General features: G+C 37.1%; 1 protein-coding gene across 2 annotated transcripts in view; it reads left to right on the plus strand.

Annotated features, from left to right (window-relative positions):
• The window catches only part of Slc7a2 (solute carrier family 7 member 2), a 63,962-nt gene extending 52,992 nt beyond the window's left edge, over positions 1-10,970 (plus strand). Inside the window, exons 7-12 of one of the 2 annotated variants that reach the window (XM_010621782.3) lie at positions 925-1,061; positions 4,112-4,214; positions 6,672-6,877; positions 7,881-8,047; positions 8,781-8,889; positions 9,978-10,970. In XM_010621782.3, coding sequence (XP_010620084.1) covers positions 925-1,061; positions 4,112-4,214; positions 6,672-6,877; positions 7,881-8,047; positions 8,781-8,889; positions 9,978-10,174 — 919 coding nt within the window. In that variant the 3' untranslated portion in view covers positions 10,175-10,970. Of the gene's footprint in view, positions 1-575; positions 716-924; positions 1,062-4,111; positions 4,215-6,671; positions 6,878-7,880; positions 8,048-8,780; positions 8,890-9,977 lie in introns of both variants that reach the window. The other variant, XM_019207149.2, reaches the window with a different exon arrangement.
• The last annotated feature ends 6,637 nt before the right edge of the window (positions 10,971-17,607 follow it).

A 17,607-nucleotide genomic window follows, 5' to 3' on the forward strand; every position in this document is an offset into this window, starting at 1 on the left:
CTAACATTTAATTTTGGCTACTTCTATTACTAAATTTACAGTAAGTTGTTTTTTTCAGTCTTTCTCTTCCTTGACTTTTATTGTGCTGAGAATTATTACTAATTTGATCAAAGATCAAGCTGTATGATTTAAAATGGTCTCATAAACACGTAATTGAATAAAAGAAGTAACATATTGTGGGGTAAAATTAATCTCTTCTTTAATTGAATTTTAATTTAGAAATTTTATTTTTGAATTATTGCCACTAGAAATGTCATAATGATATTGGTTTGGTTTTTTGAAAAGTCTAATTATGTCATTTTAACTCAGTAATAATAATTGGTTCACACAATTGAGTCACAATATTGTTTTTAGACTGATAATTTGGTTGGGCAAGCATTTGTAACAGAATAATGAGTACCATGATGGTCAAGGTTGGCAAATATTTTTCAGTGCCCAATTATAGTGCATTTAAAAAACAATGACTTCATAATCACACTCTGATGCTGATTTTTATAGAGTTACCTAATTTCAGTCTGGTTTCTAATTGTGCATGAATGCGTTTGCCATACTGCATGTCTTTGCTTTTTATTCAGTCTTCTTGGATCCATCTTTCCAATGCCTCGTGTAATCTATGCTATGGCAGAGGATGGGTTGCTTTTCAAATGCCTAGCTCAGATCAATTCCAAAACGAAGACACCAGTAATTGCTACTTTATCATCGGGTGCAGTGGCAGGTGAGAGAGTTGACTTTTATCAAGAAAAGGGAAATCTTTTTCATCAAGGCCTCTGAAACAAATAGGTGGTTTTCTATTTTAATTGTTGTTAATTTTTTTGAATTTTTTGGTTCTCTACCGTAGTGGATCCTATCTGTACCTATATATTTACCTGTCTAGAATAGTACTTTGTATAACTCACATGTGGATTATGGATTTTTCTGTTCTAGTCTTCTGGGCTCTATGTTTCCTTTACCACGCATTCTGTTTGCCATGGCCCGGGATGGTTTACTGTTTAGATTTCTTGCCAGATTGAGTAAGAGGCAGTCACCAGTTGCTGCCACGTTGACTGCAGGGGTCTTTTCTGGTAAGCTTTACAAACATTGGATGGGAACATTTTGTGCGCATGCGTGGACTTACAAAGAGGATCTGCATGCTTTGCATGTAAGTTAAGAACAAAATCCTGGCTAAATTAGTGTATGAACATTGGGATTAACATGTTAAAATCGTGGTGTTGGTTCTGTACTGAAATTCATAATTAAGTGATCCTTTGAGATGTTCTTTCATTATTTTAATAATTTGGGCTTCTAACAAATGTGCAAAAGATTCTAAAGGTTCTTCACTATTTGTAATTGGTGAATGAGCACATAAAATTCTACTTTTGGTACAGAAATTTTTAATCGAAGAATAATTATCTAGTTTTGGTAATATGAATTTAATGACTGAGGATTTTTTATATTACATGTTTGCAGTACATACAGTTACAGTCATCTTGGAGAGTGGGCAAAACACCTGAAGTCATCGGTGTGGGAAAGGATTTTCTAAGCAGAACCATGATTGCACAAGAAGTAGCAGCATTAACAAAATAGGATTGCATCAAATTTAAAAACTTCTATACAGCAAAGGAATTATTCAGTAAAGAGAGTACCTACAGAATGGAAAAAATTTGCCAGCTGTTCTTCAGACAGAGGACTAATATCTAGGATATACATATATAAAGAACTCAAAAAATTAGACCACGTAAAATAAAAGACTGACTCAAGAAATGGGCAAATTAAATGGACAGATACACACTTTACAGAGGAAGAAGTACAAATGGCCAACAAATACATGAAAAAATGTTCAACATCTCTGAGGATTTTTAAAAAAACTTCACCCATTTTTAATCAAGCATGAAAAATGTCACAAATTGCATATAGTTAGTTAGTTGGCCATTGTGCTTACTGCTCTTAGTAGAGTGGGCATCCCTGGTTCCTGGGCATCTTGATCCTCTAAGATTAGCATCCTTTCTCACCCCACTAGAATCTAGTTGTCCTTTTGATAACTTTGATATGCAAATTATATTCAGAAAATCCAGATTGTCTACATTTTGACATATCTTAATATTCATGCAAGATGCCTTTGGCCCGATTGTTACAGCATGTGGAAGTTTTCAGAGATTCCATAAATTAAGAGAATAGCCTTAGAGGTAGTGTTATAGGAAGCAAGAGAAGACTTTAGTAAACTTTATAGCTATATAAAATGTGACCATCTTGGCATTAGAAAGTCATTTCACTAAGGCTCTGAACTTTTAGGGCATTAGGTTACTACACTGGATCTTAGCCAAAAGGCCCGAGAAGCAATAGGGAATTAGGTTAGACAATGCTGATGTCTCATTATATATGAAGTGTGCTGTTTTTCAGAATCAGAAGCTTTATTTTAGTAGCAAACATTTTCTAATAGTTTTGACATTTGGTAGAATATACTGTATTTGAAAGTCAAGTTACATATTTTCTCAGGCTTAGATTTCTGTCCCCATAAAATGAAGATTGTGCTAGATGATCCAAAGCCCATTTTGTGATTAAAAGTCTGTTACATTAAAGACACTTCATAAATGTTTCTTGACAAGGATCACACATCTCATTTAATCCCTAAAACCTTTTTATTCTTTCCAGTAAAAAACTTGCCCAGTAATAATTCTACTTTATATTAAAATTTTTTAAAAAATAATTTGTCCTTTTCATTCCTTCAGGAAGAATATAATTTAGTAGAATAAAATACTGACATTAATTTTTAAAATATAATGGAATGGTCCTAATGCTCTAAAATACTGTATTTTTGTTATTTTGTACTCTCACACCTTATTACACTTGTTTTAACTTGGACCAGAGACCTGATATGGATAATTAATCCTTTTTTTCCTCTCTTGGCTACCTTATTCGTCTATCTGTAATCCTCAAAAAACATGCTAAAATTTTAATAATGTAATATGTATCCTAGCAGTGAAGAGTTTTCATAGTGAGGCATGCAGTCTATTTAAAGAAAAATGTCTAGCATGTGTGAGGCCATGAATTCAGTCTTCTGCACTACAAAAGAGAATAGAGAAAAGATGTGGTATTGTGAAGGAGAATACATAGAGATGTTGGTTGAGGTAGAACTCTGCCTCTCTCAAGTAATTGTAGCCTTGCCAAGTTAACCTTTCTACAAGATGGGGATATTTCCATTAGGCAAAACATGTCAGGAACCTGTCAAGGTTTTGGTCATTTTATATAGCCAAAGTGAAATTTCTCACCTCCAAGAATCACTGACTTGAAGATGAGATCAGAGATAGAAAAGTTGCATAGAGGTCAGGAACACCATGTAAAGTGAATGTGGTGTTACCTGCTTACTGAGATAAGGACTGCGATGTGGTAAATTAAAAATTCAAGTTAATATTATATTTTACCTCCTAACTTAATTGGAATTTGATGTACAAGTTCACATGTTGATTTTTTACATCTGTTCAGTCTACTTGGAAGGTATAGCTTTAATAAGAGTAAAATATAGTCTACATAAAAATATAATTTAATGTCATATCAATTTTGTCCAAACTATTTTACAATTTTTGAGTTATGTTATAATTTTTTACAGCTGAAAATTAAAATGGCTTTTCACTTCTATAATGAAACTTTGAAGTATTTATTTATTTATTTATTTATTGCCCCCGCCCTTTTTGTACCAGGGATCCAACTTGGGTCCTTGAGCTTGTGAGGCAGGCAGCAGAACTACTGGGATAAATCCCCAGCTGAAATATTTTTACTTTTGAAAAGCAATCTAGCCAGTATTTCCTAGCAATATTTTTCTTCTGATACACCAAAAGATGGTCAGTCTTCTGTCATCTAATGTTTTCATGTTGTTTGGACAAGTATGTTATAAGAAATCTAAGTAGATGTGTCTACTTGCAAGAGAGCTCACAGTTTTTCAAGTTTTATTAGCCATTTATGTGACCTAAAAGACATCTTATAAACTGAGAAATATTTTTATACTTTGTTTGATTTACCATTAGTACTGAAATTAAAAAGTGCCAGTCATTTATCTCTGACTTAAAAGAGATTGAACCCTATGGAATTTCATCAGGAGGCTGTTGCTTTACCTTTCTTTCCTTTCTTTTCTTAATAGCTGTAATGGCATTTCTTTTTGACCTGAAAGCCCTCGTGGACATGATGTCCATTGGAACACTTATGGCCTACTCTCTGGTCGCAGCCTGTGTGCTCATCCTCAGGTAAGTTCCCAGCAATTCTGAAGGGTGTGTGCCAGGTGGGGCACAGGAAAAAAAGACAATTGAGAATGTGCCCTCTCCTCACTTCAAGGGCCTAATAGTCTCATCAAGGTGAGAGGCCATGTCCATTGTATTAGTAACTTTCCTATTGCTGAGAAAAAATCCCAGCACCCACAACCTAAAGGAAGAGAGGTTTATTTTTACTCATGTATTTCAGAGGATTCCATCTGTGGTTGGTTGGCTCCAAGGTAGAAATGGCATGGAAGAAAGGCATGGTAGAGGAAAACAGAGAGAAGGGAAGAGCCAGGGTCAAGAATATGCCCTTCTGGTCCTGCCTCTTCTGACCAGGCCCCATTGCTGAGCACACAAACTCATTGATGAATTAATCCACTTAGGAGCACAGCAACCCCATTATCCAATCACCTTTCAGAAGCCCCACCTCTGCATACATGAGACCTTTAGGAGCATTTCAGATCTCAACTGTAACATCCATTAAAGATGTCAGTATCAAGTATAAGAAGCAGACTGTCTTTAGCAAAAACATCAAATGCAGGGCTATGGATTTAGCTCAGTGGTTCTGCCTCCTGCCTTGCAAGCACAAGGTCCTGAGTTCAATCCCTGGTACCAAAAATAAGATAAAATAAAATAAAAATCAAATACAGTTTGATCATTAGTGATAGGATGACTCAATATATACAGTGTATAAAGACATATAAAAATACTCTATAATGTATTTGTAAATACAGTGTATAAAGATATTAAAAAATATTATACATTTTTATCAGTATGGAGTATACACCTATGAACCTAGCACTCTGAGAGGCTAAGGCAGGAGGATGGCGAATTCAAGCCCAACTGCAGTAACCTTCAATAATTTTTAAAAGGGCTAACTCAGTACAAGGTCCTGGATTCATTCTCTAGTACCGCAAAAAACAAAAACAACCAACCTGTTTGTCCCAGTATACTGAGATTTTTATACTGAAGCTTTAATCAGAGGCAAAAGGATGTTCATAGAAAAGTAAATTCATGAGTGAAAAAAATGCAGCTAACATGAATATCAGTAGTAGAATAGTGGATTTTTCTGTGGCAAATAAAATTATATTTAATTATATGGATAAATATTTCTGTTTCAGTATGCAAATGTGCATGTAACATCTGAACTTAACATAAATTTACATTAAGAAGTGGTATATGTGTATATATACATATACAACTAGATGAAATTGTGCTAAAATGCTAATAGTGATTAGCACTGGGTAGGGGTGTTATGTGTAGTTGTAATTTAATTTCTACATACTTTTCTGTATTTTTCCACAGTAAGCATATTTTTTACATGGAAAAAATGTTACTTTCTAAAATAAGCAAAGTCTGCTCAGAAAGAGAGAAGGAAGATTGAGGCAGGCACTAGGTGGTGAAGCAGGCTGGTATCTTGACACAAGCTATAGAGAAGAAGGGTAAACTCACAAAGGAAAATAGTGTTCATGGGATGGGAGGTGGCTGAATCACTAGATAAGCTTGTTTTGGTTAAGGTAGAGAAACTGGGTTGGAAAGTTGAGAGATAAAGCTGGACTGTGTGTTAGCTTTCTGTTGTTATAACAAACTTTCTATTGCTGTAACAACTTAAGGAGGAAAGGTTTATTTTGCTCATGACTGCAGAGGTCTCAGCCCATAGTCAGCTGGCACCATTGCTTCTGGGCCTGTGGCAGAAGAGCATGATGGGGGAGAGCTGCTTACCTTGTGTCAGACAAGAAGCAGAGAGAGGAGAAGAGAGTCTGCACTGGGGAGCTTCCTCTTCCTCTTGTTCCCGTCTGGGCCTCCGTCCTACTGGATGGTGCTACCTCACCTCACATACAGAGCGCATCTGCCCCTTAGTTTGCTGTCCTCCGTGCCTGGCATCCTCACAGATGTACCCAAGAGTATGCTTTACTAGCTTCATCGGTGTTTCTCAATGAGTCAGGCTAACAGTCTAGATTATCACAAACTTGATGAGGCTTCTGAATACCAACCCCCAGAAGAAGGCATTATTCTCTACTTCATATTTAACTGGACTTTCCATATTGTTTTTACGCAATGTTTACTTTGGACTTAGTTGATTTCAGAAATAATTATTTGATTGTCACACTTGCCTCACCTTAAAATTTAACTATTTTGCATCTACTCCATAACTTTAGTTAAATGGCTATCAGAAGAAACTCATACTTTATTGAAAAGGTTTGGGGAGCTGGGGATTTAGCTCAGTGGTGCCACACCTGCCTCGCAAGCGCAAGGTCCTGAGTTCGAACCCCAGTACAAAAAAAAAGTTTGTGCTTGGATTATCATGGTTATGGGGCTGGAGTCATGAGAAGTATCACTTGACCACACACACTGTGACTTTGTAAGATGTCTTACCTAGAGTCTTAGGCACTGGATTCACTTGGACCAAATGTCTGTTTGAAGACACAGATATTTATTTGGGCATAGGTACCAGCCTGGTTTATGTTATGAGCAGCCCAAATACTCCCCTGAGAAAGAAGGTTTAGGATCATATACTGCTGCAGCCTCAAAAAGCGAGTCTCAGCTCACCATGCTGCAAGGACAGGGCTTCAGCCTGCGAACCCTCTTCAGCCCCTCTGCTCTGCCTACAAGACAGTCGGCGTCTCTCGTGAGCTTTCTGGTAGGATTCCTAGGTAAGTCCTCTTCATTGCATGTGCCTGTGTATCTTCTGACCCAGTAGATAACATGTAAGAAAGAGGACCACAGGCCCCACGGTACCCTAGAATATGTTAGTTACCAGCTAGAGTCCTGAAATTTCTAGCTAGTCATTAATAATTGAGTTTATGTTTATACTATCAGTATAAGTTTAATATAACTTGATGATTGGAGAAGAAAGAATGAAATTCTGTAAGGTAAGAGGGGCCTGAGTGCAAACTGGGACATTTCATTGGCTTTTAGATTGTTCTCTCTGAAAGCATCAGGACAGATGTAGTGGGACTGGAGCCCAATGAGACTTGGAAGGAACACAGAAAATCCTTGTTTCCTTACCCACAATTACCTAATTATCCGTATTTCCAGTGACATTTAGTAGGCCTCATCTGTATACTAGGCACTGTTGGGGATTCAGGATGTTTAGAAAGATGGTCCTTGCTGTCACAGGGCTTTATGGTACAAAATTATTGATGCCAAGCTAGAGAAGATCAGGTTTCTCTGAGAGCAAATACTAGATCCTTTAATGCAGACTTGATGATTAGAGGTGGAATGTCTTTGCCTGAAATAGCGACAAAAGATACAGCTTACATACTACTATTTATCTGTATTAGCAATCCATTTTTGCAACAGTTTGAAACAGATTTACTGTTTCTCATTTTTAAAAAGGAAGATATCCACTCCCAACACATCCCATCAGTCCCTGTGATATAGCCTGAGTAGCACATGAGGACCAGGTTACATGGGCAGAGAAAGCAAGATGGTAGCTCCACATGGAGAGGCCGATTTCTAAGACATTACTGAAATGAGCACTGCTTCATAACTCGGTGAGACCACTTCTTTCCACAGTGAAAAATAAGAAAAAAAAAAAGGAAGATTCTGTATTTATCGAAGTAGATATGTAAAGAACTTCAGTATCAGAATAGACTGCTAGAACTAAAGGATCCAAGTGAAGCCTATGTGCTGACTCTGCTTTATACCCTGCAGCCTTTCTTGTGCTGGGCCTGAGTATTCTGACCACTTACGGAGTGCAAGCTATCTCAAGGCTGGAGGCTTGGAGCCTTGCCCTTCTCGTACTGTTTCTTGTTTTCTCCATTGCTGTTGTTCTGACCATTTGGAGGCAGCCACAGAATCAGCAAAAAGTGGCCTTTATGGTATGTACTTGAGAATTAGAGATCCTAAATATGATGTACACTTTTTGTGTTAGTGAGTTGTTTAAAAAAAAATAAAGCTTAACAAAGTTAACCAGTGAGCAAGAGTGTCAAAGTTTTTGATGTGTTCTCTTTGTCTCAGTATTTTCTCTACATTGGTTGTCTCAAACTCCCTTTCTCAAAAGCCATATAATAAACAATATTTTCCTAAATGTAAAACATCAGAAAAGTAATTTGAATGTTTTATTTTTAGAAATGTACAACTCTCGAAGATTTGTTTCCACCAAAAGCCTTTCCGCTACAACTTTTTATTATCTTGTCCCATTAGCACTAGGAGCAGACTGGGGTGTGAAGAGAACCTCCTAAGTATTTGTCAGGCTACTGTGTATATCCAGAGTCCCAGGGCATGACCTATTGATGTCTAAACTAGACCAATAAACCCTAATCTAAACTGAACCCCAAATCCTATTATATCCTGGTGATGGTGTAGATGTTACCTGGTTTGATGATCCTCCAGTTGCATTGAACTTTAGCAAGCAATCTAAAATGATGTTCTCCTTTTAATAATCTCTAGAAGAAGGATTTTCATTCAAGTTGTCTTTCTTGTTAGAATATAAGCTTGTTGATGTAGTCTGAAAGTGTGTATATCAAATTAATGTCACCATCTTGAAATAATTTGAGAAGTATCTTTTCAAAGTAGGAGTATACTAAAAAAGATTTTTTTTTTCCTCCTTAGGTTCCATTCTTACCATTTTTACCAGCACTCAGCATCCTGGTGAACATTTATCTGATGGTCCAGTTGAGTGCAGACACTTGGGTCAGATTCAGCATTTGGATGGCACTTGGTAGGTCTTTTAACATTTTAGTTTTCAAACCTTTGACACTTTGTTTCCACTTTCACAGGCTGTGGAGAACTGAACATTCTGCTCTTTCCTGGAATAAGACTTTTTTGGAGAGTGGTGCTAGAGATTGAATCTAGGACCTCAGATACATTAGGCAAATGTTCTGAGATACTCCTACCCCTCAAATACCTTTTAAAATTTAAATCTCCCAATAACCATGGAGAACTATGTCAATTTTATTTTTTCTGTCTTGTGGATGAGAAAAATAAAGCCCCAAAGAGTCATTTCAGAGTAACTTAAAAATTCTTGTCTGAGTGGTGCTAGAGATTGAATCTAGGACCTCAGATACATTAGGCAAATGTTCTGAGATACTCCTACCCCTCAAATACCTTTTAAAATTTAAATCTCCCAATAACCATGGAGAACTATGTCAATTTTATTTTTTCTGTCTTGTGGATGAGAAAAATAAAGCCCCAAAGAGTCATTTCAGAGTAACTTAAAAATTCTTGTCTAGTTTTTATAAATAAAATGCCTACATATAAATTATCTTATGGTGGTATGTAAGACATTGCCTGCTGTCTCCACATGGTTGGCATGGCTGTTAGTTACAGTTGTTTTAGATACAGTTCTTTGGTCTCCCTGGTGATGGTGACATGTGGAAGGCATGTCCATGCCCTCTTTGTTGACACCAGACTTGCTTTTCAAGATACCTGACCATGGTAGATAATCCACCACTTTATTAAGATATAAATTCTCTTCTTTACCTCACATATCATTTTGTTTAAAATAGGATGTTGAGTTTTGAGAACATAAATATAAATTTTTTCCACATAAACTTTTCCTGAAAAACATCTATTTAGAGAAAAGTGCATTCCGTGAAGTTTGGAGGTTAGAAATGAAAGGCACCTTCTATTGAGAAAACATTTATGGAGGAAGCCTTCATGAGGTGCCTTGTTTTTGCATTCCATTCTTCTAAAGTAGCACAGAAAAAGAAAGGAACAGGCCATTTAAATTCTGTATTAAATCTCCCATACCACGACCATTCTTTCCTGACATACCTAAAATATTGACTCTTTTTTCTCTCCCCAAAGGCTTCCTGATTTACTTTGCTTATGGCATTAGACACAGCCTGGAGGGTAACCCAAAGGATGAAGAGGACGATGAAGATGCTTATTCGGGCAACATTAATGCAGTGACAGAAGAAAAATCTGCTATTCAGACAGTTGACCATCACCAGAGAAATCTCAGTTTACCTTTCATATTCCATGAAAAGACAAGCGAATGCTAATGCTTGTAGGAGCGGACCTGGTCCACAGTCTTAACATGCGTGTCCTGCATTGAGCAGACCCTGACAGAATCTCACCATTGTGCTAGGCTGTTGTGGGTTTGCTGAATACATAATTCACCCTAATTGATACTTACTCATCTAACCAGCATCTCCTCAAATGGTGAATTATGTGCCCTCCTGAGCTCTTCCCTCAGTGATGAATTTCCCCAAAATAGTGTGAAAGTGTGTGTGTGTGTGTGTGTGTGTGTGTGTGTGGTTGGGAACACGACTGTCACAAGTTATTTGGTGTTTTACTGTTACCATGACATTATTCCAGTCTTGTCATAACTGGTGGTGTATCACTGCAGAGTGATTTGTATATGTCCTGTATGGTTGGGAAAATAATAGTTGCTTTTCCTTATTACTGTAGGCTTCATTAATGTCAGTTTAGACAAGGCTACAAGTGCAGTCACCCATCATGATATCTAACCTTGGACAGGGGTAAGAGGAGAGGATTAGAAATAAGCTTTTTCTGTAAGTTATAAATTCCAGCAATGGGTTTAATACAAATACTGTCCTACATGGTATGACAGTTTGCTAACACTTTAGCTAGGAAGAGTGTTTGCTTCTGCTGTACTCTAGGACAGAGTGCCGTTCCATGTCACCATCAGCGTCCTTTTGAACTCCTGTCTTTGTGAGCCTGTGCTCCTTAAAAATGAGGCCTTCACCTGCTATAAATGATGCACCTCCACCAATCAGGGCTGGAGACTGGTACTGTGACCCATGTGGGACCCTTTAAGCTAGGGTGTGAAGGTGGTTCCCACAGTCCAAACACTGGTGTCAGTGGCCACGCAGAGGATGTGATTGATAATCAGGCATATGCTTGGATAGGTGGACACCACATAATCCGTCTTTTGAAAAGTTACTTAAACCAGTATATCTCCCAAACCATACAGATGGTAGAATGATCCATACTTTTTTCTATCACTTAACACCTAATCATGGTTAATCTTTTTTAACCTCACTAAGCATGAAATTCACTTGTTTCTGTTATTTTGTTTTATCCAAAATGTGAGGGGATGCAGAAGTGGATTTTGTTTTTACAATGTGCAAAAGAGGAAAAGGTGGAGGAATGTAAGGAAAAGTTACCATATTCTGATGTTAAAGTGTCTGCCTAGGCATTAAAGAGCTCTTTGCCCAATTTAAGGGATTCACATCCCATTTGCTTCTGATGTTCCTTTGGAAAAAGGCATGTTTTTCTCTCCCACCCATAAATCTGTAGCACTTTTTATTTGATTTGCTTTTCAATGAGCACACCAAGGCTATTATACAGGCTCCAGTATTTTAAAATAATCTATCAGTAAGTGGGGAAATATTTTGGTTAAGAACATGATTACTTAAAATATCAAGCTCAAAAGTTAACCAAATCGAAGTAAAACTATATAAACACAGTGACCTTGGTATATGAGTAAATTTTGTTATGTAAGATTCTCTAATTGCTTTATTTTATTTTTAGTAGATTATTTATGTTCAGTGTGTTTTTCTCTTCATGAATATTTTGTACTAATAGTTTATTAGATGAGGCTAGAGACTGGACACTTACATGTGGGTGACATTCCCAGGACACTATGGGGAATATTACCAAGCATGCTAGTTTATCTGTGTAATCGAAAGGCAAGGAAAACATCTGTTTTCTGACAAATCTTCCATGAGATCAGTTACTTCACTGATACTGTTAAAAAGCAAGTTGCAGTCACTTTGTGGAACCAAGAGTTTATTATTGTGATTAAATATCAGATAAATAGGTGGGGAGCCTGGGTTTCTGTCTGCTCCTGCTGTAGCATCCCTGACACAGCTTGCTGTTGACATTCCACAATTTCCAGGATGCACATGGTAAAATCTGAAGCCCAGAATTCTCTTTCAAGTTTGCTGTTTTACTGAAGAGGAAGAGTTAGATAAGCAAAAGGTAAAATATTTTTGCAGGCATAATCACAAGTTTTTAGCAATACACTGAGGACTCCGTTGAGTCTATAATCAGTCTAGAATAGGGCCTTCCACTGGTAAATATGAGCAATTTCATATATGAATAGTTAAATCTGTATGAAAACCGCAAGATTTTAGAACATGATGGCAGCTGAAACTATTAGGCCTACTGTGTTCAATTAGGGGCAGAATTAAGTTAAAGACTGTTTTTTTCTATATTCAGACACTTTATATACACAAATATTTATGAAGAGATGCTTTGTTTGCGACCATAGGTATTTTTTTCTGTTGAGACTCAGTAAATATGCATGTTTGTATGTATATAAACATGTTTATATATGTGTTGTGTGTGTATGTGAACGTGTTTCAAGTATCAGTGTAAGTTGGGTTTATGATGGGCTTTGGATATGATATTGTTATGTGGACAAAAAAATCCAATTTATATGGAGAAAAATTAATGTTTTATATTGATATATATTTTAGGGTTTAAACTATTAAAATATATAATTTTATATGTATGTTTTCTATACGTAGATTCTTTAAGAAATATTTATCATGTTTCTAATAAAATCACCTAGTACATAACAGGTGCTTTATAATCTGAAGGAGTAGGGGTAGGAGACATTAGGGTATTCCTGATTACTTGTTTCTGTTGCATCTTTTCTCACATACTTGCCCTGATGATTGTTAGTGAAACCCAGCTTTTTTGCCACCTCTGTTCCTGCATTTTGCTTTATAACTCTTTGAACAAAATGTTTTACTTTCTTAGGGTTACCAGAATGTTTTGTATATAGATTTGACTAGTAATCAAAATTACATAAAGTCTTCTGCAAAATTTATGTACACTTTCTTTTAATTGTGACTGAGTAAAATCAGCATACATTACTCTTTTGTTATGCTGGGAACTATACGCTTAGCATTTTTAGTGAAAAATTCTCATGATAGTACTTTAATTTGATACTTTTAAAAAAGAATCATTTGTGAATTACCTTATAAAGGCAAAGGTGACCCTACAGTTACAAGGAGGCTATACAAACTCAAGTTTAAAAACTCTTAATGAGAAAAACTTACAGGAATCTTTGATATGTACTAAAATACATATTATTGCAAAATCATATTTTCCCCAGAGGTAAATGCCAGGGAAACTAAGAATAGTATATCTTTTGAGTATCTTAATGTTGATATATAAAATTTTATTATTACCAACCATAGTTAACAAAAACTAGTTTCTGAATTATCTTTTAAAAGGTGAGAGCCTATCTTTTAATTTGTATGAATAAAATATTTTTAAAACTATGTCTTGTTTTAAGTGTTAGCCAAAATATTTTCTAAATCCTATATTGCAAGCAGTTCTTCAGAAACTGTTTTTAGTACTTTGACTTACAGCCTGTTTTTAACAGAACTGTTTTCTAAATTTATTTGAGCACTTAACAGGGAGGATAAGGAAAAGTAATTTTCCTCTAATGTTAATGACAGCAGAGGAGGCACCTGAGCCTTATTTTCTCTTTTATATGTGGGCATATCATGAGATTTCACAATACGTGATAGGTTGTCCCAAGATTCTGTCTGGCTTACCCTTCCTTGTAATATTTGTCATCCATAACTTCTCCTGATAGGAATCAAGTGACATTCAACATCAAAAGTATAATTTCCACAGGCCTGCAAAGGATTGGATTTAGAGCGTGCATCATGGATTATTAGAAATCACGAAGTCATGATTGGTGTGGTTTTTGGTGGGGTAAGTGAAATTATCCTTTTCACTAGTGCCAAAACATTGCCTTCTTTGTACATTTCATAAAGTTCTTTAATATTCTTATAAATCAAGGGGAAGTTCTGAAGTTCTTGTATTAAATAATGCGAGCAAAGGTCAATTTTTTAGTCATATAAATATGAAAATAAGGTCATTTGAACTTGTTATTTAGCAGAGGATTATATTTCCTTTTATAATTATATTTAAACACTTTAAAATAGCTTTCTGGATTTTGAGAGGTTTGATCTGTTATTATCGTTGGTTTGGATGTTGACTTTTGTAATACAAATTGTTTACACAGTTTAGTCTTAATTTAGATGGTAACACTGTTTGTTGAGAGCATTCTGCTTGGAGGTTATTCAGCATGGCTGAAGCCAGTGCCACAGTCTGGGCGTAAAGACAATCTGAGCATTGCCACCCCCACGGAGATCGAAATCAGGACCTCAAACTGGTTCTGGGGTCTGGCAGCTTGCGATGTGTGAGCATTTATAGCTACCGATTGGTGTAGTGGAGCCTTAGAAAGACAGGGTAAAATAAGTAAGAGACTTCAAATGAAAATGAAGTCATTTGGGATCCTCAATTTCAGCTCCCAATATCACATGAGTATAGCAAGATGAATAAGGACCAAGGAACATCTGTGGCTCATGGAAGAGGTGGCTGCTGCTTGGAATGGGCATAGCAGAGCCTGGCCTGCTGCACTTCCTGGACACACACAGCCAGCCTCGAGAGGCCCAGGGCATGGCCAAGACCCAGTTGGTAAATAACTTTACTGCTGTCAGCAAGCATTGGTTTCTGGCCCACACCCAGCCGATGACCCTTTGTTTTTCATGTCCACTAGTGGTGCCCAGTTCTTTTATTGCTTTGTCATTGTATATAGTAAAAATTGTTCATAGGGCCTAAACTATAAAGAAGTTGTGTCTGTAAAAACCAGCAAATACAATGGACTTGTGTGACTATAAAGATTTTTTATTTAGTAATTTTAAATTTAATGTTTTCATGATAAATCAGTGTTCCTTTTTACTTAAAAGTTGGATTCTTTTTTAGAATTTGTAATAAAAAAACTATTGCTCTTTTAACCTCTGTAAAATAGGCTTTTTGATGTGACCATGTATTTTTAAATAAACTTTAATATGGCTTATAATTTAGTATGTATATGTGTTACAGAAACACATGCATTTTGTATTAATCTAATTTAAACACCTCTTTATGTGGGAACTTTAAGGTTCATTAAAGCAATTTTATTGTATTCACCTAGCACCTTGGCCTACTGTATTATCAAATCCTGTGAAATATGAGATGCTTTCACATTATTCAATATACACTTGTGTAGAACATATCAAGACCCCACTAATATGTACAATTTTTGTTTTTGTTTTTGCTTTTTTTTTGAGACAGGATCTCACTATGTACTTGAAGTTGACCTGGAACTCACTAGGTAGCCCAGGCTGGTCTCGAACTCACAGTGATCCTCCTGCCTCAGCCTCCCAAGTGCTGGGATTACAGGCGTGTGCCACCACACCCAACTGTACAATTTTTATGTTAAAAACTGTTTATCAGTTAAAATTTATCAGCTATTTTTTTAATTAAAAGGAAAAATATTTTCACATATCCACATAGCACTTTCTAAAAATTACACATCTGAGGTCTACTATTTCAGCTGTCAGTTAATGGACCAATCACTTTGATATTCCTCTAACTTGCAAGCTGCTCCTGTTTCCAGCCCACCAAGGCACAACCTATATTGGTGATCAGTTGTAACTAAACTTTTTCAGCGTGGTAAATAAATGAAGCTCTCTTTTTTTAAACCCTCTGACAGGGAGAAGTCGAGCTTTTCAACATGATTCTAAGTTATTTAAAATTACAGATCTCTCAGCTTATTGAATTTTGACATATCTTTGTGTATGGATAGTACCTACTGCATCTACTGAGTGGAAGGAAATACAGTGATTGTTAAAACTTTAGTAAAACCAAGCTAAAATAGCAAAGTATTTGTTAAGTAAAAGTCTAAAACAGTATGTCTAGTAATTGCCTTGATTAGCATTGAAAATAGGTTTGGGTGCACTGTCTCAAGGAAGAAATCCAAGAGCTGTGTCTGGGCTGTGAGTTCAGCCAAGATCACCAAGGTAGGAACACTATCTCCTTAGTGTTGTTAGGATTCCTTTTTGAGCTGAGGGCTCAAAGTCTGTAGGTTGTTGAAAATTGTGCTGTAAAGTGTGCACTCTTAAGTGTGGAAGGAGTGATTTATTTCATCTCATAAAATACCTTGAAAAATTCTCAGACAACAAAATAAGTACCATTTACATAGTACTTCAACTTATAAAGTAGATCTAAGTATGGGTAAAACCGGAAAGGTAAAAACTAAAATCAGCTCAATAGCTGATTTACATATATGAATCTTGCTAGTAAAAGGTTGGTAGCCACCTCAAATATTTTTAGGTACCAGGGATTTCAGATGTCAAACCCTGCATAGAGTCTGTTAAAAAACAAAGTGGCAGGAAGGGAGTGAATGGCCCATGGCGTGCAAGAAACCTCATTCATGGAGGACACAGCCTGCAGACCCAGACAGCCACATTTGCCTGGCCAGTGTTCATCTCAGGCCAACTACGAAACCCCGATTCCAAGTCATGGCTACAGCCACCTGCAAACTCCAAGCTCACTCGGCATAGGGTGGCAGAGGAACTGGCTGGCCTGATTATGGATGAGGAAATGCCCGAGGAGAGAGGTCGTATTGGAGAGTTGGCAGCCCCAGGGAGAAACAATGGACTTAGTGAGCTGCACTCTCCTCAAGACAAGTCCACAGCTAATGTAAACTGCAACAATAGTATGTGGTTTCCCTCTGAAAGTAACCCCTTCTGCATGACAGGCTAGAGATGGAGAAGAAACCCAGTGCAGCCCCCACCATATTAGAGAAGGTACGATCAGGAGCCAATTTGGGAAGGCCTTAATTGTTGTAAGAATATCTGAATTTATGTTTTGGGCCACATTCTCATAATGGGAATGTAATGTTAGCCAACCTATTTTTTTCCTAAGTTATTTCAGGAGTTTCCCCCTCCCTGTTACTGTGTGATCCTAAATGTCCCCCAAAGACTCCTAAATTGAAGGCTTGGTCCCCAGTGCAGCAGTGCTCAGAGATGGAGCTTTTAAGAAGTGCCAAGGAGTGCTCTGACATCATCAATGGCTTTATCCATTGGTGGACATTATTGGGACGTACTGAAATTCTGGGAGGTATGATCTGTTTGGAAGAACAAGCCCACTGGGAATGCCTTGGAAGAATGCCTTCTTTGTCTCTCTCTCCTGGCCATCATGAAATAAACAGCTTCCTTTCCCACATGTTCCTGCCAATGTGATGTTCTGCCCCCCCACAGGCTACATTGATGGGGCCAAACAACTGGGAGCCAAATAGACCTTTCCTTTGAAACTGGGAGCCAAATAGACTTTTCCTTCTTTAGGTTGTTTATCTCAGACATTTAGTCACAAGGATGGAAACCTGCCTGATGCACCTTCAGGGTACCATCTGCATCCCAACAGGCTTTGGTGTCGAGGCATGAGGTGAGATCTCGTCGGTGGTTCTTGTGTGCCCACCCTGGCATCTCACTGAATCCTGGTACCCACTGGCCTCTGCCTTTCTATGCCCACTGTCACTTGGAGCATAGCACATGTTCATCTGGCTTCCCATAGTAATGTCCAACAACTGCCTCCTCCTTTTCTTGTCACTTGGAGC

Source organism: Fukomys damarensis, unplaced genomic scaffold (genome assembly GCF_012274545.1).
Source record: "Fukomys damarensis isolate Sample0158 unplaced genomic scaffold, DMR_v1.0_HiC HiC_scaffold_18, whole genome shotgun sequence".
NCBI lineage: Eukaryota > Metazoa > Chordata > Mammalia > Rodentia > Bathyergidae > Fukomys > Fukomys damarensis.